We start from the raw sequence: 24,287 nt of genomic DNA, 5'->3' as shown, positions 1-24,287 counted from the left end.
CAAAAACCTGCAGACCAAAATGCTTTGTTGAAGTGGAAATCATATTTAAACATCAACCACATTTTATGTCATGATGGCAGAAGTTGAGATCAGAGAACTGTGGTCACACTTGTGCTGTGTTCAATCACCAGGTGGTCTAGAGTTTATCTGTCTTCATATTCAATGCACTGTGAGAAATATGTATTCTTCACCATTCAATAATTAATATTCAATTCCACTTAGACAGTTATGTTGATATTGGTTGGATAATAACCTGGGAATATGACAAAGTGCAACAATATTATTGTTCGTAGTGACTCCTATTCACAATTCTGACTGGCTTGGTGGTGTAGTATGAAAGTCAACCTGAAGGGGGCAACCTAACAAAGCACAAACACCCCTGAATCAGAAGATGCCAAACAGACAGACACCTCCCCATGGTCTACTATTGCATGTAATACAGAACAACATGAAGCATCAACAGTAGGACAGAGGGTGTCAAAGCTCTGTGATAGATAGATCAACATTGTTCTGCTCCTTACCTTGTCCACTTCAAACTGACTGACTAGTCATGAGAAATTGGCTGATCCTGCATGTTCTGGCTGCATGCTGCTTTGGTATAACATCACTCTGTTCATCTGTCTCTTTCTGTGCATTTGTTCATTTATTTATATACATTATTATTATATGTTGTGAAGATGTATGTATCTTTCTTTTCAGGGTGCAGAGCAGGAGAGCACGTAACACAGCCAACAGAAGATGTAATGGTCGTAGAAGGACAACCAACAACACTTAGTTGTCTATTTGATAAAACTTCTCAATCACCATATCTCTTCTGGTATAAACAACTAGCAAATGGCAAGCCCATGTTTATGCTGAGAAGGGATACATTTTCACCTGGGGAAGCTGCTACTGAGTTCAAGGACCGATTTGATGCCCGTCTGAATGTCACAGCAAAATCAGTCCCCTTGACAATCCAGAGGCTGCAGCTGTCTGACTCTGCTGTGTACTACTGTGCTCTGAGGCCCACTGTGACAACAGTATATTCAGCCACCTTACAAAAACTGTAGGTTTCACGTGTCCATAGAAACATACAGTACCACTGAAAAGTTGGGACCAAAGCAAAAAATGTATTTCAATATACTTCATGTACAGTAGTAGACCTGAATTAGTTAGTCTGTAGAGTACATTAGTGTTGATACATGAATAATAACAGAATATCTGTAGGTTTTTTAACTTTATTTTTTTATTTTTTTCAATTCACAGAACATTTAAGCCATGTCAATTCCTTTAGGCTACTTTCCATATCAATTAAGCTAGACGCGTAGGCTTTATACTTTTTCTATTGTACTGGAAAGAGTGCTACTGTAATATTGACAAGGTAATATTGACCCATTCATTTACATTCAATCTCTCCTCTCTCTGAACAGGCTCCTCCTTCATGTCTGTCAGTTGATGGTGATTTACAGGCTGAGATGGACATGGAAGAGAGAGATATGGTCTCTACCTCTTACTGTAACTCACAGTCACTCTCAGTGTGTTCTGCATAACCATGGTACTCTGTCTGATCATCTGGCTGGATCTTGATGTATTCTGCTTCGGTATGATGAAAACTTTTGTCTCATTTATTTATTTCATCGTAATCTATCTTTTTATTATCACTCAATGTACTTTTTTTTTTATCTTCCAGAGTGTACAGGAGACCATATTCAACATCAACAAGGAAGTGTGATTGCTAAAGAAGGAGGACTGGTAACACTGAGTTGTCAATATAACACCAGTGCTAATAATCCATATCTATTTTGGTTCAAACAAAAAGCAAATGACTTCCCTAAATATATGCTGAGCTGTTTTTCTATTGGATCTGGAGACAATGCTGCAGGGTTCAAGGAGAGATTCAATGCAAGTCTAAATGCCAAGACACAATCAGTCCCCTTGATGATCCAGAGGTTGCAGCTGTCTGACTCCGCTGTGTACTACTGTGCTCTGAAGCCCACTGTGAAACCAGGATATACAGCCCCCTTACAAAAACAATGCGTAAGTCAAGGGGAGGTGTTATTTAACTGAGGTAAGGGAAAGGAAATGCTTTTTATGGCAGACAGTGAGAAACCAGGGGAGTCATTCTGTCATAACTATACTTGTGTGTAAATAATACTTACCAGCATGTTACTAGGATAGATTTTAATATATGCGCTAGTGGGTGAGTTTGGTAATATTCTTTCTATCCAATCAGTGTGAATGTAGTTACTGAAGACGGACGTTTTGTGAAGGATCTTTTGTCCATTTTTAAAACTTGACTGAATGAGTTGAATTTTATAATAATTTCCTGTTGCAGTGGGAGGTGTTTAGTCCCAGGGTCCTTAGCTTAGTGAAGAGCTTTGTGGGCACAATGGTGTTGAACGCTGAGCTGTAATCAACGGACAGCATTCTCACATAGGTCCTACACATCCTGGTAATACATATGGCCCTGCGACCTTGTGAATGTTGACCTGTTTAACTTCTCTAGGGTAGGGGGCGGCATTCGGAGTTTTGGATGAAATGCATGCCCAGATTAAACTGCCTGCATCTCGGGCCCAGCATATATGATATGCATACAACTGGTATATTTGGATAGAAAACACTCTAAAGTTTCCAAAACTGTTAAAATAGTGTCTGTGAGTATAACAGAACTGATTTGGCAGGCAAAAACCTGAGAAAAATCCATTCAGGAAGTCGTTTTTTGGGGGGTTTTGTAGTTTTCTTTTCAATGCCAATACAATATCCATTGACTTAGGACTCAAAATGCAGTTTCTATGCCTTCCACTAGATGTCAACAGTCTTCAGAAAATGTTTCAGGCTTGTATTCTGAAAAATTAAGAAGTAAGAGCAGTCTGAATGAGTGGACCCTGCCGTGTCACAGAGCTTTTTCCTGCTCAAGACTGAGAGAGTGCGTTTCTTGTTTACATTTTATATTGACGACGTTATTGTCCGGTTGAAATATTACTGATTATTTAGCCTAAAAACAACCTGAGGTTTGAATATAAACATCGTTTGACATGTTTCTATGAACTTTACGGATACAATTTGGATTTTTTTGTCTTTCCGTTTTTACTTTGTTTGAGCCTGTCGATTACTGAAGAGAATGCGCGAACAAACTGAGGTTTTTGGGTATAAAGAGACTTCATCGAACAAAAATAACATTTATTGAGTAAATGAATGACTGCTGAATGCAACCACATGTAGATCATCAAAGGTAAGGGATTCATTTTATCTCTATTTCTAAATTGTGTAACTGTTCTACCTGGCTGACTAGTGTTTGTAATGATTTGTCTAGTGGGCTATGTTCTCATAATCGTAATGTATGCTTTCGCCGTAAAGCATTTTTTAAATCTGACACCGTGGTTGGATTCACGAGCAGTTAATCTTTAAACCTATGTAAAATATGTTTTATTTTCTGAATTTTTATAATGAGTATTTCTGTATTTGAATTTGGCGCCCAGCAGTTTCACTGGCTGCTGTAGAGGTGGGACGCTACCGTCTCACGTGCCCAAGAGAGGTTAAAGGTCTTTCTCACAGCGGCTACGGAGAGTGTGATCACACAGTCGTCCGGAACAGCTGGTGCTCTCATGCATTCTTCAGTTTTGCTTGCCTCGAAGCGAGGCATTTAGGCATCTAGCCTGTCTAGTAGGCTAGCGTCACTGGGCAGGCTGGGTTTCCCTTTATAGTCCGAAATAGTCTGCAAGCCCTGCCAAAAACGACAAGCGTCAATGCCGGTGTAGTAGGATTCAATCTTAGTCCTGTACTGACGCTTTGCCTGTTTGATGGTTTGTCTAAGCGCATAACGGGATATCTTATAAGCGTCCGGATTAGTGTCGCGCTACTTGAAAGCGGCAGCTCTAGCCTTTAGCTCGATGCGGATGTTGCCAGTAATCCATGGCTTCTGGTTGGGATATGTACGCACGGTCACTGTGGGGACGACTTCGTCGATGCACTTAATAATGAAGCCGGTGACTGAGGTGGTATACTCCTCAATGCCATTTGATGAATCGCGAAACATATTCCAGTCTGTGCTAGCAAAACAGTCCTGTAGCGTAGCTTCCGCGTCATCCGACCGGTTCCGTGTTGAGCGAGTCACTGGTACTTCCTACTTTAGATTTTTCTTTTAAGCAGGAATCAGGAGGATAGAATTATGGTCAGATTTTCCAAATGGAGAGCAAGGGAGAGTGAGGGAGAGCTTTGTACGCATCTCTGTGTGTGGAGTAAAGGTGGTCTAGAGTTTTTTTTACCTCTGTTTGCACATGTGACATGCTGGTAGAAATGACGTAAAACGGATGTAACTTTAACTGCATTAAAGTCCCCAGCCACATGGAGCGCCGCTTCAGGATTAGCATTTTCTTGTTTGCTCATGGCCGTATACAGCTCATGAGTGTGGTCTTAGAGCCAAAGTCGGTTTGTGGTCCTAAATAGACAGCTAAGAAAAATATAGATGAAAACTCTCTTGGTAGATAGTGTGGTCTACAGCTTATCATGCGTTACTCTACCTCAGGCGAGCAGTACCTCCTCAGATCCTGCATGGTTTTGGGTCTCCGTCACAGGCTCCAGGTCTGGATCCTCCACTGTCAGTGAATCTAAATGATGAAAAGACCCGTGCGGATCTGGGTAGCTCTTCTGCTGAAGTGACAGACTTGTCTCTGTACTATTGTGCTGTGGAGCCCAGAGTGACAGTGAGAGGGTACCCAGAAACACTGTACAAAAACCTGTTTCTGTATGGCTGTGCTGTGACAACTCACTGACTCAGCAATCAGCAGAATACATACTTGTCTGTTTGTGGTTTAAGAAGCACCGGCTGTCTACTGTTTGACAGCATCGCCATCAAGTGGAGTCTGTAGTACATAAGTCATTTGTGGTAAATGTTTTCAAATGTACAAATAACATTTAATTGTTTTAATATTGTCAGTTGGGGGAGCGAAAACTAAATATTAGATTATGAATCCTTGTGATAAGACATTATTCTACCTACATTAATAAAATCGATCTAAGCAGGAGGAGGAGCAGCAACAACCATAGCAACAGCAACAACAGTAGAACACTCTTGGAAAGAACAGGGATCAGTCTGATTTGCCGCCTTTACTGTCAGTTTGTCTCTCTTACAAAGACCATTATGTTACTTTTTTCAATTTTACTGTTAACAACAATTAAAGGTAAGAGACAGCATTTGTTGTACAATATGTTTTTTATTGTATATTATGTATGTATATATATATACATATATAAACAATTAAACAAACACTATCCAAGAAAATAATATAATATCAATCTTATCAATCTTTACGGTATTACTTTTTACAGGTTTCAATTCTGAGGAGGTAATTGCACCCTATACTGATGCAGTGCTGGCTTTGGACACAAACAGAGTTACACTCTCTTGTAACTACACCGCTGGTGACACTCTTCAATGGTATCGACAATATCCCAAATCACCACCACAGTTACTGGTTATGGAACATATGATTGCAAAAACTCCAGGTTTTACTCTAAATCATGACAAAAAATCCAAACGTGTGGATCTGGAGATCTCATCTGCTGAAGTGACAGACTCTGCTCTGTATTACTGTGCTCTGAGGTCCACAGTGAAAGGAAACCCAGAAATACTGTACAAAAACCTGACAATATATACTGTAGAAAGAGAGCCAGAACAGAAAACATTTCAAGTTGGAGTCAAGAGGAGGCACTGTAAAATCAAAGATCCACACATAGCTTATGGATGTTATTGTTCAGCAAATAGTGAGTTATTATATAGATTGAAATCCTTGCTCTCATCTGTGAATTTTTTCATACAGTGAATGAATAACATATTTTACATCCCTTTCAGGGAGCATTTCTCCTTTGCCAAGATAATCCATCCACCTGACAGGTGTGTCATATCAAGAAGCTGATTAAACAGCATAACCATTACACATGTGCACCTTGTGCTGGGGACAATACAAGGCTACTCTAAAATATGCAATTTTGTCACACAACACAATGCCACAGAAGTTTTGAGGGAGTGTGCAATTGGCATGCTTACTGCTGGAATGTCAACCATAGCTGTTGCCAGGGAATTGAATGTTCATTTCTTTACCATAAGCCGAGAATTTGGCAGTACGTCCAACAGGCCTCACAACCAGAGACCACGTGTATGCTGTTGTTTGGGCGAGCAGTTGTGAAAAGAGTTCCCCATGCTGGCGGTGGGGTTATGGTATGGGCAGGCATAAGCTACTTACAACAAACACAAGTGCATTTTATCGAAGGCAATTTTAATGCACATAAATACCATGACAAGATCCTGAGGCCCATTGTGAGGCCAATTATTTTTATGGTATCTGTGACCAACAGATGCATATCTGTATTGTTAAACGTCAGTTACAACTACACTTTTTACTGTTACTTGTTTTGCAGGAAACAGTTTTGGTGATTAAATAAACCCTGCTACTACTACAGAGCTTGTTCTGGAGGGAAGGAATGTCCATCTCTCCTGCAAACATGATGGCACTGTCTACAATCTACAGTGGTATCCCCAATATCCCAGAGAAGGGGAGGAGCTACAGGAAGCAGAAATAAACTAAGATATATCTAGGCAACAGAAAAGTAAATATTCAAAGACAGCAAATATGATGTTTCTGAATACAGCGCTACTGCTATGCACATTTCTAGGTACAGTAAGTGACACCTGAAAATGATGTTTTTTTTTTTTATGATGTTTTATATTACATTTTCTTTTCATTAACATAAGCATTACAAGTACTTAAAAAAACAGATTACTTTTTTGAGAATGCTATTGCTCCTTTATTAAGAAATGAAGTGCTTGGCTTGGAGGGAACCACTGTCACTGTGTCCGACAACTACTCCTCAACTTCTACAACTGGAAATAGATTCTACTGGTATCATCAAACCAGTGCTAGGAAAATGCCACTATTCCTTCTATGGATAATAGATATAGACTTACAAGAGAATTGGTCGCCTGGTAGTCTGTTAGGTTAAATTGAAGATCTCCTCTGCTGAAGTAAAATATTCTGTTCTTTACTACTGTGCCATGAAGACCACAGTGACAGGAAACTCAGAAACCTGTCAAGAACCATGGGAGGAAACAGATATCCTGTATGACATACATATGTAACATACCTACTGTATGTCAATGGGAGGGACTTATGGTAAAGGAAGGGCTGAACAACAGTATAGAAACATAAAAACAGGAGGAAACTTTCAGAGACTGCTGAAATCTTTCTGTCAGTTTGTCTCTGTTTATCTAAGATGGTGTTGCTGGATTCACTGTTGTTCCTGACTATATTTATTGGTAAGCAATATTCAGGTGTCAGTTGTGAGGACCTCACTCTAATCAAGAAAGAATAGTACTGACCAGTGGTGTAAAGTACTACTTAAGTATTTTTGGGGGGTATCCGTACTTTACCTTACTATTTATATTTTTGACAACTTTGACTTTTACTCCACTACATTCCTAAAGAAATAATGTACTTTCTACTCCATACATTTTCCATGACACCCAAAAGTACTTGTTACATTTTGAATGCTTAGCAAGACAGTAAAATGGTGAAATGCACAAACTTATCAAGAGAACATCCCTGGTCATCCCTACTGTATCTGATCTGGCGGACTCATATGGTGGAAAATTGAAAAATGATGTTATAATACATTTACTGCATCAAATGGTTGTTTTATGCAACAGAATAGAGGATTATTATTTATTTTATTTATCGTTATTTTACCAGGTAAGTTGACTGAGAACACGTTCTCATTTGCAGCAACGACCTGGGGAATAGTTACAGGGGAGAGGAGGGGGATGAATGAGCCAATTGTAAACTGGGGATTATTAGGTGACCATGATGGTTTGAGGGCCAGATTGGGAATTTAGCCAGGACACCGGGGTTAACACCCCTACTCTTACGATAAGTGCCATGGGATCTTTAATGACCTCAGAGAGTCAGGACACCCGTTTAACGTCCCATCCGAAAGACGGCACCCTACACAGGGCAGTGTCCCCAATCACTGCCCTGGGGCATTGGGATATTTTTTAGACCAGAGGAAAGAGTGCCTCCTACTGGCCCTCCAACACCACTTCCAGCAGCATCTGGTCTCCCATCCAGGGACTGACCAGGACCAACCCTGCTTAGCTTCAGAAGCAAGCCAGTAGTGGTATGCAGGGTGGTATGCTGCTGGCTTGCTTGAGAATGAATTATAACTATTGTGTGTGTGTTCTACTGAGGATGGGCCTCTGGGAGATAACACTGACAGGAGATTTACGATGTCTTTTCCGTGATAAAACCTAAAGAGATCGCATTCCAGAGCATGAGTTAATGGTTCTGTTCTATACGGTACCAGGGAGACATGGCTCCAGTATGGAGTTGGGGGCCAAACACTGGTCTCTACACAATGTCTTGACACTGTCTGCTGTGAATTATAGGTATCTGCATACAAATCTTAACATTGTGACCCATTCTATACATCTGTTGTTCGTCATGTAGGTTGAAAGGGTGTATCTTGGCTATAAAATACCTTTGTACTTTTGTCTCGGGGCTCTCAACGAATCATCTGAGCGTGATTTGTCGACCAGCCATCAATAGAAATAGACCACTCAATCGATTTACTTAATTTGTGTGCGTTGTATTGACCTGCTCCCTTATTAATATATATATATTTTTTTATATTTCATCTTTATTTAACCAGATAGGCCAGTTGAGAACAAGTTCTCATTTACAACTGCGACCTGGCCAAGATAAAGCAAAGCAGTGCGACAAAAACAACACAGAGTTGCACATGGGATAAACAAACGTACAGTCAATAACACAATAGAAAAATCTGTATAGTGTGTGCAAATGAAGTAAGGAGGTAAGGCAATAAATAGGCCAATAGTGGCAAAGTAATAACAATTTAGCAATTTACACTGGAGTGATATATGTGCAGATGAGAATGTGCAAGTAGAAGTACTTGTGTGCAAAAGAGCATAAAAACTAAAACAAATATGGGGATGAGGTAGGTAGTTGGTGGATGGGCTATTTAGAGATGGGCTGTGTACAGCTGCAGCGATTGGTTAGCTGCTCAGATAGCTGATGTTTAAAGTTAGTGAGGGAGATATAAGTCTCCAACTTCAGTGATTTTTGCAATTCGTTCCAGTCATTGGCAGCAGAGAACTGGAAGGAAAGGTGGCCAAACGAGGTGTTGGCTTTGGGTTGACCAGTGAAATATTCCTGCTGGAGCGCGTGCTTTGGGTGGGTGTTGCTATGGTGACCAGTGAGCTGAGATAAGGCGGAGCTTTACCTAGCAAAGACTTATAGATGACCTGGAGCCAGTGGGTTTGGTGACGAATATGTAGCGAGGACCAGCCAACGAGAGCATACAGGTCGCAGTGGTGGGTAGTATATTGGGCTTTGGTGACAAAACGGATGGCACTGTGATAGACTGCATCCAATTTGCATCCAATCAATAAGTGATTAAAGATTTAGCTTAAGTATAACTCTGACTTGTGTAATACGTTTGTCTCTCCTCATTTGATAGTAAAGAAATTAATCCCCACATTTGGCGACTTGGATGGTGATGTGAATCTTCACTTGGTGACCGCTCCTGACGACCTGGGTAAACCGTGCACGAGGAATCCCTCAAACTTGGGATCTCAGGGAGACCACACTTTGGGAACGAAGCAGATGGACCCACCTTTGATCTGAGAGGCAGTGAGCCGAGTGGATACCACATCTCAAACTTAGTTAAAAAAAGAGAGAGGTGATTGAAAAACGCAAAGTCAGGTTTTTAGAAAAGCCTCTGTTACGTAGGCTCTGAGTGTGTATTCCTGTGTGAGGGGGGCACCTTGGAGGCGTAACAGGGCTGAGTCAGTGGAGGATGGTCTGAGAGTCAGTCGACTCAAAGACACCTATCATTGGTCGGTTGCGGGCGACCTAGAGCCGTCCTGACACTGAATTGATCACGGTGGGGATTGGTGTGGTCTGTAGGGGTGAGGGGCCAGGGTGACTGTGGTTTCTGTGTGAAGCATGGTATCTGGTGAAACCCTATTGGAAGAAGGACCTCATTCTGAAAAGTGTCTGTGTGACCATCTATGAGACCCTCAGAAGGGGTGAATTCCAATTATTTTAAATGTGCTAGCCAGGTATGTCCTGGGTTTGGTCATTTAGCGTTAAATATCAAGAATCTGTGTGAACTAGTTTTGGCCATTTAACATTAAAACATCTAGAATCTGTTAAGTTAAGACCGTTTACAATATAACGTCTTTCGTCGGTGGAAGGAGAGGAGGACCAAAGCGCAGCGTGGTGCGTATCCATATTTAGAATACTTCTCAATTATGAACAAAAACAATAAACATACGAAAAACCAACGAAGCTACAGTCCCGAACTAGTGAACACAGACAAACCAGGAACACACGAACAGGAACAATCACCCACAAACCAACAGTGAAAACAGGCTACCTTAATATGGTTCCCAATCAGAGACAATGCAAAACACCTGCCTCTGATTGAGAACCATATCAGGCCAAATGACAAACCTCAACATAGAAACACATAACATAGCCTGCCCACCCCAACTCACGCCCTGACCATACTAACTAAAGACAAAAACAAAGGAAAATAAAGGTCAGAACGTGACAAGTAAGGTGTGCCTGTAATTGTTTTAAACCTTTTGAAGTATTGAAAGATGTAAATGTATGACATGCATTATCCTAGGAGTTAGAGAATATTCCTGCAGGTTCAAATATTGTCGAAAAACAACTAACTGATTAGATATGTTTGGGAATAGCATTGTGTGACTGTAATATGAGAGTTGTGTGAATGTGGAAATGGCTAGCTAAGGTTGCTAATTCGACAGGAGAGAAGGACCTTCTAAAACCAAACAACAATTTATTCTGGACAAAGGACTCCTTGTACAAGATTCTGATGGAAGCTCAGCAAAAGTAGGAACAATTTATGATGTTATTTCGTATTTCTGTGGAAAATGTTTAGTCCTATTTTCCACCCTTTTGCGGGCGCTGTCTCGCTATAGCGTAAGCTGTTTGTTATGGTAAAGTTATTTTTAAAAATCTAACACGGCGGTTGCATTAACTTCTTTGGGCTGCAGGGGCAGTATTGAGTAACTTGGATGAAAGGTGCCCATTTCAAACGGCCTCGTACTCAATTCTTGCTCGTACAATATGCATATTATTATTACTATTGGATAGAAAACACTCTCTAGTTTCTAAAACCGTTTGAATTATATCTGTGAGTAAAACAGAACTCATTTTGCAGCAAACTTCCTGACAGGAAGTGGAAAATCTGAAAACGATGCTCTGTTCCAGGGCATCCCTATTCATTTGCTTGATATGTATTAGTATACATGCACTTCATACGCCTTCCACTAGATGTCAACAGGCAGTGAGAGAAGAAATGGAGTGTATATCTTGATCTGAGGTCGAATAAGAGCTCTTGGCATGACGTGACACCAATTTCCTGTTTTCTGGAAGGCGCGAGAAGGAACCGGGTATTGCCTTCTGAAAAGCTGTCGTTATAGACGGCTACTATCTCCGGCTTTGATTTTATTTGATAAATGTGACAATATCATCGTAAAGTATGTTTTCTCAATATAGTTTTATCATATTATTGAAGTTTTTTCGGGAGGTTAGGCGTGTTGAGTTCTCTGCGTTTGTTCAGGAAGGAGAGCTTCGCGCCACTTGGCTAGTGTGCTTGCTAATTCAAGAGGGAAAAATGCCATTCTTAAACCAAACAACGATTGTTCCCGACAAAGGACCCCTTGTACAACATTCTGATGGAAGATCATCAAAAGAAGGACCCATTTATGATGTTATTTCATATATCTGTCGAACATGTGTACTATTAGTTTGCGCCCAGATTTTGGGTGCTCTCTCGCCATAACGTAAGCTGCATGTCGTAATGAAGTTATTTTTAGAATTCTAACACGGCGATTGCATTAAGAACTAAGCTATCTTTAATTTGCTGTCCAACATGTATTTTTTAGTAACGTTTATGAATAGTTATTTGATTAGATTAGGTGCCTCTCCAAGATTTCTCCGGACATTGTTATTGCATTTTGCCTAGTATTCACATTGTATAACCACGATTTGTGCCGCTAAATATGCACATTTTCGAACAAACAATATATGTTTTGTGTAATATGATGTTATAGGACTGTCATCTGATGGATTTTGAGAAGGTTAGTGAAAAAAATAATATCTTTTGCTGGTTTATTCGTTATCGCTACTGTTGGCTTGAATCAATGCTGTTGTGTTTTTGGCTATTGTGGTAAGCTAATATAATGCTATATTGTGTTTTCGCTGTAAAACACTTAAAGAATCGGAAATATTGGCTGGATTCTTTAATTTGCTGTACACCATGTATTTTTCATAAATGTTTTATGATGAGTATTTAGGTATTTCAATTTGGTCTCTGTAATTGTTCTAGCTGCTTCGGCGCTATTTCCGATTGTAGCTGCAATGTAAAACTATGATTTATACCTCAAATATGCACATTTTTCGAACAAAACATCGATTTATTGTATAACATGTTATAAGACTGTCATCTGATGAAGTTGTTTCTTGGTTAGTTTGGTTGGTTCTTGGTTAGTTAGGTTGGTCTTGTGCACGCTACCTGTGCTGTGAAAAATGTCTGTGCTTTTTCTATTTGGTGGTGAGCTAACATAAATATACGTGGTGTTTTCGCTGTAAAACATTTTAAAAATCGGACATGTTGGCTGGATTCACAAGATGTGTATCTTTCATTTGCTGTATTGGACTTGTTAATGTGTGAAAGTTAAATATTTCTAAAAAAATTACTTTTGAATTTCGCGCCCTGCACTTGGACGGGCTGTTGTCATATTGAGCCCGACACCGCCCTGCAGCCATAAGAAGTTAAGAACTAGTTTATCTTTCATTTGCTGTCCAGCATGTATTTGTTAGTAAAGTTTATGATGAGTTCTTTGGTCAGATTAGGTGAGTGTCCAAAATATCTCCGGACAATTTGTTGAATCGATGCTACATATTCACAATGCATAACCACGGTTTGCAGCTCAAAATATGCAAATTTTCGAACAAAACATAAGTGTATTGTATAACCTGATGTTATAAGACTGTCATCTGATGAAGTTTGTCAAGGTTAGTGTTACGGGATTTTTGTGTTTAAGAAGCCCTCCTGTTCTCCACTCATTACCTGTATTAACTGCACCTGTTTGAACTCGTTACCTGTATAAAAGACACCTGTCCACACACTCAATCAAACAGACTCCAACCTCTCCACAATGGCCAAGACCAGAGAGCTGTGTAAGGACATCAGGGATAAAATTGTAGACCTGCACAAGGCTGGGATGGGCTACAGGACAATAGGCAAGCAGCTTGGTGGGAAGGCAACAACTGTTGGCGCAATTATTAGAAAATGGAAGAAGTTCAAGATGACGGTCAATCACCCTCGGTCTGGGGCTCCATGCAAGATCTCACCTCGTGGGGCATCAATGATCATGAGGAAGGTGAGGGATCAGCCCAGAACTACACGGCATGACCTGGTCAATGACCTGAAGAGAGCTGGGACCACAGTCTCAAAGAAAACCATTAGTAACACACTACGCCATCATGGATTAAAATCCTGCAGCGCACGCAAGGTCCCCCTGCTCAAGCCAGCGCATGTCCAGGCCCGTCTGAAGTTTGCCAATGACCATCTGGATGATCCAGAGGAGGAATGGGAGAAGGTCATGTGGTCTGATGAAACAAAAATAGAGCTTTATGGTCTAAACTCCACTCGCCGTGTTTGGAGGAAGAAGAAGGATGAGTACAACCCCAAGAACACCATCCAAATGTGAAGCATGGAGGTGGAAACATCATTCTTTGGGGAAGCTTTTCTGCAAAGGGGACAGGACGACTGCACCGTATTGAGGGGAGGATGGATGGGGCCATGTATCGCGAGATCTTGGCCAACAACCTCCTTCCCTCAGTAAGAGCATTGAAGATGGGTCGTGGCTGGGTCTTCCAGCATGACAACGACCCAAAACACACAGCCAGGGCAACTAAGGAGTGGCTCCGTAAGAAGCATCTCAAGGTCCTGGAGTGGCCTAGCCAGTCTCCAGACCTGAACCCAATAGAACATCTTTGGAGGGAGCTGAAAGTCTGTATTGCCCAGCGACAGCCCCGAAACCTGAAGGATCTGGAGAAGGTCTGTATGGAGGAGTGGGCCAAAATCCCTGCTGCAGTGTGTGCAAACCTGGTCAAGAACTACAGGAAACGTATGATCTCTGTAATTGCAAACAAAGGTTTCTGTACCAAATATTAAGTTCTGCTTTTCTGATGTATCTAATACTTATGTCATGCAATAAAATGCAAATTAATTACTTAAAAATCATACAATGTGATTTTCTGGATTTTTGTTTTAGATTCCGTCTCTCACAGTTGAAGTGTACCTATGATAAAAATGACAGACCTCTACATGTTTTTTAAGTAGGAAAACCTGCAAAATCGTCAGTGTCTCAAATACTTGTTCTCCCCACTGTATATACCGGCCTGTTTTTTAACCTCAATTCAGAGGCCAGGACTTTAAATAACGGGTCCAGACCCGCCCGTGCACGGTTTTCGGCGTAATATCTTCGGATGACAGAGGCAAAGTTTGGAAATCTACTCGAAGGACCAATTGTTGAGGGAATTAAATAATTCCTCTAATGTACTCATGAATTAAAATCAATCTGTCTATTTATAAGAATTTGTAAGATACTTATTAACCTCTTGAGAATACAGGGGGTGCTGTTTCAACTTCGACATTTTGCGTTCCCAAATTAAACTGCCTCGTACTCAATTCTTGCTTGTACAATATGCATATTATTATTACTATTGGATAGAAAACAATCTCTAGTTTCTAAAACCGTTTGAATTATGTCTGTGGGTGAACCGGAAGTCTTTCTGCAGCGAAAATCATGACAGGAACTGCGAAGGTCTGAAAACTAGGCTCTGATCTCGGATCAGTTTAAAGCTCTGTATGTGTCCTATGGGTCGAAATGAACTGCACCCGCCTTCCCCTGGATGTCAGTAACCAATGAGAAGTGGAATGGAGTCTCTACGTATTTCTCAGACTTTATAAAAGGCCATGGAGTGGAAGGTCCGTTCTTTTCGACGCTCGTCAAGACGCAAGAGAGGACATCAGAATGGCATGCTCAAAAGCTCTCGTTATCGCCTAAGATATATCCGTCTGTGATTTAATTCGATGTAGGTGTTAGAAACATCATAACGAAGTTATTTTAAACCGATTTATATCAGTTTATGCGAGTATATTGCTATTTTCGGAATTTTCGTAGTATTGCGTTTTGAGGATTTGGACATGTGTGTGCGACGTAGCTATTGTTAGCTGCTAATTCCGAAGTTGAAGAGGACGTTTTACAACAAAGCAACGATTATTTTGGACAAAGGACACCTTGCCCAAGATTCTGATGGAAGCTCAATTAATAGTAAGAACTATTTATGATGTTAATTCGTTGTTCTGTGGAAAAATGTAAAAGTATTTTTCGGCCATTATTGCGGCACTGGTCTGGCTGTAACGCACACTGTATGTCTAGTAACGTTAATTTTAAAAATCTAACACAGCGGTTGCATTAATAACAAATGCATCTTTCAATTGCTGTCCAACCTGTATTTTTTAGTCAAGTTTTCGATTATTTATTGATTAGATTAGGTGCCTTTCCAAGATGGCGCCGGCCAGAATGTATGCCATGTTTTTACTGATTACATTGCATAACCACGATTTGTGCTGCTAAATATGCACATTTTCGAACAAAAGCTATATGCATTGTGTAATATGATGTTACAGGACTGTCATCTGATGAAGTATATCAAGGTTAGTAAAATTATATATCTTTTGCTGGGTTGTTACGATCGCTAACCTGTGCTGCTGGTAAATTGCTTGTGTTTCTGGCTATTGTGCTAAGCTCATATAATGCTATATTGTGTTTTCGCTGTAAAACACTTAAAAAATCTGACATATTGGCTGGATTCACAAGATGTTGGGCTTTCATTTGCTGTACGCTGTGTATTTTTCAGAAATGTTTTAAGATGAGTAATTAGTTATTTGACGTTGGTCTCTGTAATTAAAAAAACATATGCTATACCATAAATATGTTATCAGACTGTCATCTTATGAAGTTGTTTCTTGGTTAGTGGCTATATATATCTTTATTTAGTCGAATTAGTGATAGCTACCCATGCAGGAAAAAAATGGTGGGAAAAAAAAAGTTGTGTCTTTTGCTATCGTGGTTAGCTAATAGATTTACATATTGTGTCTTCCCTGTAAAACATTTTAAAAATCAGAAATGATGGCTGGATTCACAAGATCTGTATCTTTCATCTGGTGTCTTGGACTTGTGATTTAATGATATTTAGATGCTAGTATTTACTTGTGACGCTATGCTAGGCTATGCTAGTCAGCTTTTTTACTGTGGGGGGTGCTCCCGGAACCGGGATGGTGACTCGTGAGAAGTTAACATAAAATAGACAGGATACAGTCTTATTAAAATTAGATAATAGTATTTATTCTCGGAGCACGCTCCCATTTGACCATAAACAACAGTTTATATACAAGATATGACGTCATAGGTTACAGAATAAATCTCCTCATCCTGACCAATATAAAACAGGTTCAAAAGTTCATTCCAACTTCCCAGCGCACACACATGACACACAATATAATCTATTCTCCTGAAGGCTCACTATAATTTATTACCACTTTAGCAGACAACTCAAGATAATGGAAGACCTAAAAAGTTACTCACTGTCTTATCTAAACATCTCAGGGCTAAGTTGGGTCAGTTCAACCATAGTTTAACGACCCTTTCTACTTACTTTATAACCCACAGCACAAATCTCTTCTCACTAGGCGTGCAGAGTTCAATTAGTTATAGTTTTATCTAAATCTAGAAATTGTTTTAGTTATTATTAACAAAATTCCTAACAGTAAACCAGGTCTAAACCAGGTCTAAACCAGAATTCCTGATTCTCATCACGAAACCAGGATATGTCCAGAAACTTGTCAATCCTCGCCTTCCAGCTCAGGTTCATACAGACCGCGTGGATCTGGAGATCTCCTCTACTGAAGTGACATATTCTGTTCTGTATCAAATCAAATCAAGTTTATTTTTTATATAGCCCTTCGTACATCAGCTAATATCTCGAAGTGCTGTACAGAAAACCAGCCTAAAACCCCAAACAGCAAGCAATGCAGGTGTAGAAGCACGGCGGCTAGGAAAAACTCCCTAGAAATGCCAAAACCTAGGAAAGAAACCTAGAGAGGAACCAGGCTATGAGGGGTGGCCAGTCCTCTTCTGGCTGTGCCGGGTGGAGATTATAACAGAACATGGCCAAGATGTTCAAATGTTCATAAATGACCAGCATGGTCAAATAATAATCAGGAGTAAATGTCAATTGGCTTTTCATAGCCGATCATTAAGAGTATCTCTACCGCTCCTGCGGTCTCTAGAGAGTTGAAAACAGCAGGTCTGGGACAGGTAGCACGTCCGGTGGACAGGTCAGGGTTCCATAACCGCGGGCAGAACAGTTGAAACTGGAACACCAGCAAGGCCAGGTTGGACTGGGGACAGCAAGGAGTCATCATGCCCGGTAGTCCTGACGCATGGTCCTAGGGCTCAGGTCCTCCGAGAGAGAGAAAGAAAGAGAGAAGGAGAGAATTAGAGAGAGCATACTTAAATTCACACAGGACACCGGATAAGACAGGAGAAGTACTCCAGATATAACCAACTGACCCTAGCCCCCCGACACATAAACTACTGCAGCATAAATACTGGAGGCTGAGACAGGAGGAGTCAGGAGACACTGTGGCCCCATCCGATGATACCCCCGGACAGGGCCAAATAGGAAGGATATAACACCACCCACTTTGCCAAAGCACAGCCCCCGCACCACTAGAGGGATATCTTCAACCACCAACTTACAATCCTGAGACAAGGCCGAGTATAGCCCACAAAGATCTCCGCCACAGCACAAACCAAGGGGGGGCGCCAACCCAGACAGGAAGATCACGTCAGTGACTCAACCCACTCATGTGAGGCACCCCTCCTAGGGACGGCATGAAAGAGCACCAGTAAGCCAGTGACTCAGCCCCTGTAATGGGTTAGAGGCAGAGAATCCCAGTGGAGAGAGGGGAACCGGCCAGGCAGAGACAGCAAGGGCGGTTCGTTGCTCCAGAGCCTTTCCGTTCACCTTCACACTCCTGGGCCAGACTACACTCAATCATATGACCTACTGAAGAGATGAGTTTTCAGTAAAGACTTAAAGGTTGAGACCGAGTCTGCATCTCTCACATGGGTAGGCAGACCATTCCATAAAAATGGAGATCTATAGGAGAAAGCCCTGCCTCCAGCTGTTTGCTTAGAAATTCTAGGGACAATTAGGAGGCCTGCGTCTTGTGACCGTAGCGTACGTGTAGGTATGTACGGCAGGACCAACTCGGAAAGATAGGTAGGAGCAAGCCCATGTAACGCTTTATAGGTTAACAGTAAAACATTGAAATCAGCCCTTGCCTTAACAGGAAGCCAGTGTAGGGAAGCTAGCACTGGAGTAATATGATCAAATTTCTTGGATCTAGTCAGGATTCTAGCAGCCGTATTTAGCACTAACTGAAGTTTATTTAGTGCTTTATCCGGGTAGCCGGAAAGTAGAGCATTGCAGTAGTCTAACCTAGAAGTAACAAAAGCATGGATTAATTTTTCTGCATAATTTTTGGACAGAAATTTTCTGATTTTTGCAATGTTACGTTAGGACAGCTAAGCCTGACCTCATACATAAAGCTGACAGTCTTACACAAATGTGCATATGGAATATATAGTATAGCATAGTATAGTATTGTGGATATATTGAAAAAGCAAACAAACAAAGAATAAAGCAAATCCTAGACATTTCCAGATATAAATTAAGTCTAAAATAATCTAAGGAGGAGGTCAATAGGAACTAAAAACCCTTAACCACAAACCACAGAGCAAGAGTTACATATCCAGTTATCAGAGGAGGGGCCTCATAGTCAAACACTGGTATAGGCTGGGTATACCTGCAACCATGAGGATGTCTCTGTAGAGGAGCTACTCAGCTCTCTCACTGTCTTATCTCTCAGTTGGTTTATCTGGTCTGTGTCAGGATGTCACTCATATTACTGTTGCTCCTCTCTGCATTTGTAGGTGAGTGCTGAGTTCTCATCTTAAACCAAATATCATTTTGAATACAGTGACATTGCTTTGTTCAATGAATGATTGCATTACAAACTAAGTGGTATTTTACTGGAAAGTTTCAATTCTATCTCTGTCATACTTTATGGACACCTAACCCATGTATTGTTTCTCATTTGGAATAAACATTAACACAATGACAATACTTACGTTGTTGCAGGTACTAGTATGGAGCAGGAAACAATAACTACAGTGAAGCCTGAAGTCAATGTCCTCCAAGGAACAGACATCACTCTCTCCTGCAACTACAAGGGCAATGTTAACAATCTACAATGGTACCGTCAATACCCCGGATCCAGACCAGAATGTCTTCTTTGGATCCAACAAATCAGCATATATGTACGGAATACATCCATTACAACTCCACGACACACTGGTAGACTGAATGAAGAGAAGACCCGTGTGGACTTGATGATCTCCTCTGTTGAATTGGAAGACTCTGCTCTGTACCACTGTGCCTTGCAGCCCACAGTGACAGGAAACCCAGACACACTGTACAAAAACCTGTCAAGACCCTTGGGGGTGAACAGTGCATTGTATTCTGATCAATCAGTTATCATTTAGAGTACATTAATACATACATTGTTCCTGAATATCCACATGAATTGAAAAAGAAGCAAGAAAACACATTTAATATAAATATTATTGAGGAAATAATAATTTATATTGTCTGCATCTCCCTGTTCTGATATTACATGATCAAAGATACTAGTCTGAATAAATACAGAATGAAGAACATTTGTGGTGTTGTTTTGCTTCCTTTTAGCAAGGGATCCCAAACCTTTTCACTCGGTGACCCCATTCCAGCATCGTGGAACATCACACCATGTAAATTAATGTGATTTTTGAGTGACAAAAAAATTAACAATATCTATGGGCTAAAAAACATATTTAAAAAACTTTAGCTGACATGGGCTAGTTGATCTGTTCATTGCTGACAAGTTATAAATAGCTCTCTAAGGTATGCAATGACTAACATGACAAGAGGAACTGATGATGCACTACCCAATTTCGACATTGCACCTTGTGCATTCTACTATTACAACTTTCAAGAATAAGTTTAAAGCCGGACTGGCCGACCCCTCGCCCCACAGTTTGGGAACCACTGCCTTAGAGGATTCAGGGCAGTAATTGTCTTATTCTTCTTATTTTGGTCAACAGCATACATTTTGAGACAATATCAATAGAGGGCAGTTATGAGCTGAAATCTCTATTTAGAACTACAGCAAAAGCATGAAGGTGACATTTAGCAGCAATCCAACCCAGAAAGACAGTTGAACTCAAATACCCAACCACCTTTAGTGTAGAGAGGTGGAGCTACAATGTCAATGAGTGCTTTGACAGTACAGTATGTAGTCTACAATATGTTTGAGGAGATAATAGTGATACACTCTTACTTGACAGTGCATAAAGCCAGTCATTCAGACCCCATGAAGATGTTTTACACAATTCAGCTTTTTTCAATGTTCATTGGTAAGTGCATAGGTTTTGCACTGCAGTTTTGGATTGCAGACATATGTCTATATAGTATTTATGGTGCATGAATTGCAATATGATTTATTCAAAACATGTTTAACATTATTTATTTCAGGTAGCAGTTATGGGGAGGAAATAATATCAGCCACAACTGAAGAGCTTGTATTTGAGGGTGAAGGTATTACTTTATCCTGCAACTACACTGGCTCCTACACTACTGATACTTTACTGTGGTACCAACAATACCCCAGATCAAAACCAGAATTCCTGCTTTTACTCACTGAAGGAGGGTTAAAGACACATAATGAATCGACCCACCCTCGCCTGTCTGTTAAACTAAATGAAGATAAGACCCATGTGGATCTGGAGATCACCTCTGCTGAAGTGACAGACTCTGCTCTGTACTACTGTGTACTGAAGCCCACAGTGACAGGAAACCCATAAACACAGTGCAAAAACCTGACAACATATACTGTATAAAGAAAGCCATAACAGAAAACATTTCATGTTGGTGTCAAGAGGGGCTGTATAATCAAAGATCCACATGTAGCTTATGGGATGTTATTGTTCAGCTAGTTAGTCAGGTCACTCGGTGCAGTCTATCGGTTTCTCAAAGGTCTACAAGATGTTTTTCTTCTCATTTGTTCTCTTTTCAGCTTTTTTAGGGGAGTTATTATATGAATTGAAATCTTTTAATTTAATCGTACAGTGAACAAACAGCACAAAAACATGGTAATTCCACATTCATAATTTGTAAATGTCAGTTACAACTGCACAGTTGTACAGTTACAGAAGTTATTTGACCAAATATTTTTGCGGAAAACAGTTTTGGGGATTCAATAAACCCTTAGACTCCAGAAGAGCTTGTTCAGGAGGGAAGGAATGTCCATCTCTCCTGCAAATATTATGGCATTGTCTACAATCTACAGTGGTTCCGCCAATATCCCAGATCCCAACCAGAATTCCTCTTGTACATCACACCAAAGGGGTCTCTTCTGACAGTTTCCATTGACAAAGTGGAACAACGTATGGATCTCCTCTGCTGATGTGACAGACTGCTGTTTACTACTGTGCCATGAAGACCACAGTGACAGGAAACTCTGACACACTGTACAAAAACCTGTCAAGAACCATGGGAGGAAACAGAAGTCCTGTATGACATACTTAAGTAACATACCTACCGTATGTTAAGTTATGTGACATATCTTCTGTGTCTGTGCTCCTCCTGTAGACTGCCATCCACAGTTATGAAGTCCAGTGACAAGTCTTTTCTATGTATAATAATGATACAATAGTTCCCTCCAGTGTTCAACATTCTGCCCAACAAGGTGAAACCTTGACATTGTATTTTCAAAGGCAAGTTACTAGTGAAAGTCAATATGTGTCAGTGGAGTCTCATAGTTTGCTTCTATTCCTTTCAGCTAGAGATATCAGTTTTTTTCATGGGATGCATCTCAATCCACCACATCAGCCTATGGCGGTCTTCTGCATCTGCGGTGGAAGGTGGCCGAGCTGCAGCGGTGTTTGTCAGACCATGAGATGTCCTGAAAATCGATCTTCTCACAAATATGTCTGTAGCGTTAGAACGGTTTGGCCAAAAAAATGTATATGACCACTCTATGGAAAGATGAGACTCTCTGTCGATGTGCCAACTTCTGTTTGTAGCGTACCACTAATGTGACCCCACTGTGGAAAGGGTAGATTCTAATGAACACAATAGAGAATTTAAGGGGTTAAATATGTGGGGGGGAAATATATATATATATTATTTTTTTTCCTGAGATTTCTTATATTTCATAGCTAAACCCATGTATAACACTTGTATGTTTCATTAATTTTTATAATTAATATTTCTGTTTTTGAATGTGGCGCTCTGCAATTTCACTGGATGTTGGCCAGGTTGGACGCTAGCGTCCCACACCCCCTAGTGAGGTTAAAGGACAGACACTTCATTTTTTGCCATTTATGAATGTGTTATTACATCTGTTTCTATGGGATTTTGGTAGTATAGTGCAAATTCTATATTTTATCAATTAATCTTGTTATATACGTTTTATACCTAAAGGTGTTCTAAAATTCCAAATCAAGTAGCTGAATGATCCATTCAGTATGTCCTGAGAAGAGATCGTTATTCCGAAGGGAGCAATAGTGATGAGTTCAAGAAGAGGTTTGATTCCAGGCTGAATTTCACATCTAGCTCTGTCCCCTTGATGATCCAGAGGTTGCAGCTGTCTGACTCTGTTGTGTACTACTCTGCTCTGAGGCCCACTGTGACAACAGGATGTACAGATCTCTTACAAAAACGAGTGTATCCTTGGCACCAGAGTAGAAAAAATGCAAGCCTTACATCTGTGGTGGGTGTGACATTAGCAGGGCTGTACACCTCACACAGTGTCACACAGAATGATATTTCAGAGGAGAGTGAATGCATCCAAACATCAGTCTGAAGATGGAGAAATCAATCAGTGTATTGATCATTCTGATTATGACTACAGGTAAACAATACCTAAACATTTGAACTCCTTGCATCCTTATAATCAGATTATTACATTATGTTATTTTCAGTAAAACATATTTTGTTGGAGTAAAGTAATTTAAATGTGAATAACTTAGTTGATTTCTAAAAAGTCTTAAAAATAAGCATGTGTTTCAATCACTTTTATTATTTTATTTCCTCTGCAGGAATGGTATCTGGAGAAAGTGTGACTCCTGAAAAAGAGGAGTACACCCGCACTGAGGGAATATCAGTGTCTCTGAGATGTACATATGAAACAACCAGCGATTATGTTTCCCTTTATTGGTACAAACATTATCCTAACCAAGCTCCTCAGTTTCTACTGTATAAAGGTGCTAGATCAAGGAGCAGTCAACACATCCCTGATGAGAGATATACATCCACAACATCCCAGACATCAACTGAACTGGTGATAACAAAGCTAACCCTGGCAGACACAGCTCTCTACTACTGTGCTCTCAGGGATATACACAGTGATACAAAGTGCATAGTACACCATACAGAAACATGCAGACCAAAATGCTTTGATGAAGTGGAAATCATAATTAAACAGCAACCACATTTTATGTCATAATGGCAGAAGTTGAGATCAGAGAACTGTGGTCACACCTGTGCTGTGTTCAATCACCAGGTGGTCTAGAGTTTATCTGTCTTCATATTTAATGAACTGTGAGAAATATGTATTCTTCACTCTTCAGTCAGTTGTCTTCAATTTCACTTACCGTAGGCAGTTTTTTAAATATTGGTTGGATAATCACTTGGGAATATGACAAAGTGCCAAAAATATTATTATTTATTGTTGGCCCTATTCAAAATTCACACAGCTTGGTGGTGTAGTATGAAAGTCAACCTGAAGGGGACAACCTAACAAAGCACACACACACCTGAATCAGAGGATGCCATACAGACAGACACCTCCCCATGGTCTACTACTGCATGTAATACAGAACAACATGAAGCATCAACAGTAGGACAGAGGATGTCAAAGCTCTGTGATAGATAGATCAGCATTGTTCTGCTCCTTACCTTGTCCACTTCAAACTGACTGACTAGTCATGAGAAATTGGCTGATCCTGTATGTTCTGGCTG

The 24,287-nt window shown here is 40.4% G+C and overlaps 1 protein-coding gene across 1 annotated transcript; it reads left to right on the top strand.

The window, feature by feature from the left end:
• The first annotated feature begins 4,275 nt into the window (after positions 1-4,275).
• On the top strand, positions 4,276-23,772 carry LOC139551258 (uncharacterized). The gene is made up of 4 exons (XM_071362738.1): positions 4,276-4,280; positions 4,505-4,682; positions 21,535-21,709; positions 23,366-23,772. Exons 1-4 carry the CDS (start codon positions 4,276-4,278, stop codon positions 23,770-23,772), a joined length of 765 nt encoding a protein of 254 aa, XP_071218839.1.
• The last annotated feature ends 515 nt before the right edge of the window (positions 23,773-24,287 follow it).

This window comes from Salvelinus alpinus, chromosome 23 (genome assembly GCF_045679555.1).
Source record: "Salvelinus alpinus chromosome 23, SLU_Salpinus.1, whole genome shotgun sequence".
NCBI classification, from domain to species: Eukaryota; Metazoa; Chordata; class Actinopteri; order Salmoniformes; family Salmonidae; genus Salvelinus; species Salvelinus alpinus.
The sequence above is the reverse complement of the archived record's forward strand: the minus strand, read 5'-3'. Positions and strand labels throughout refer to the sequence as shown.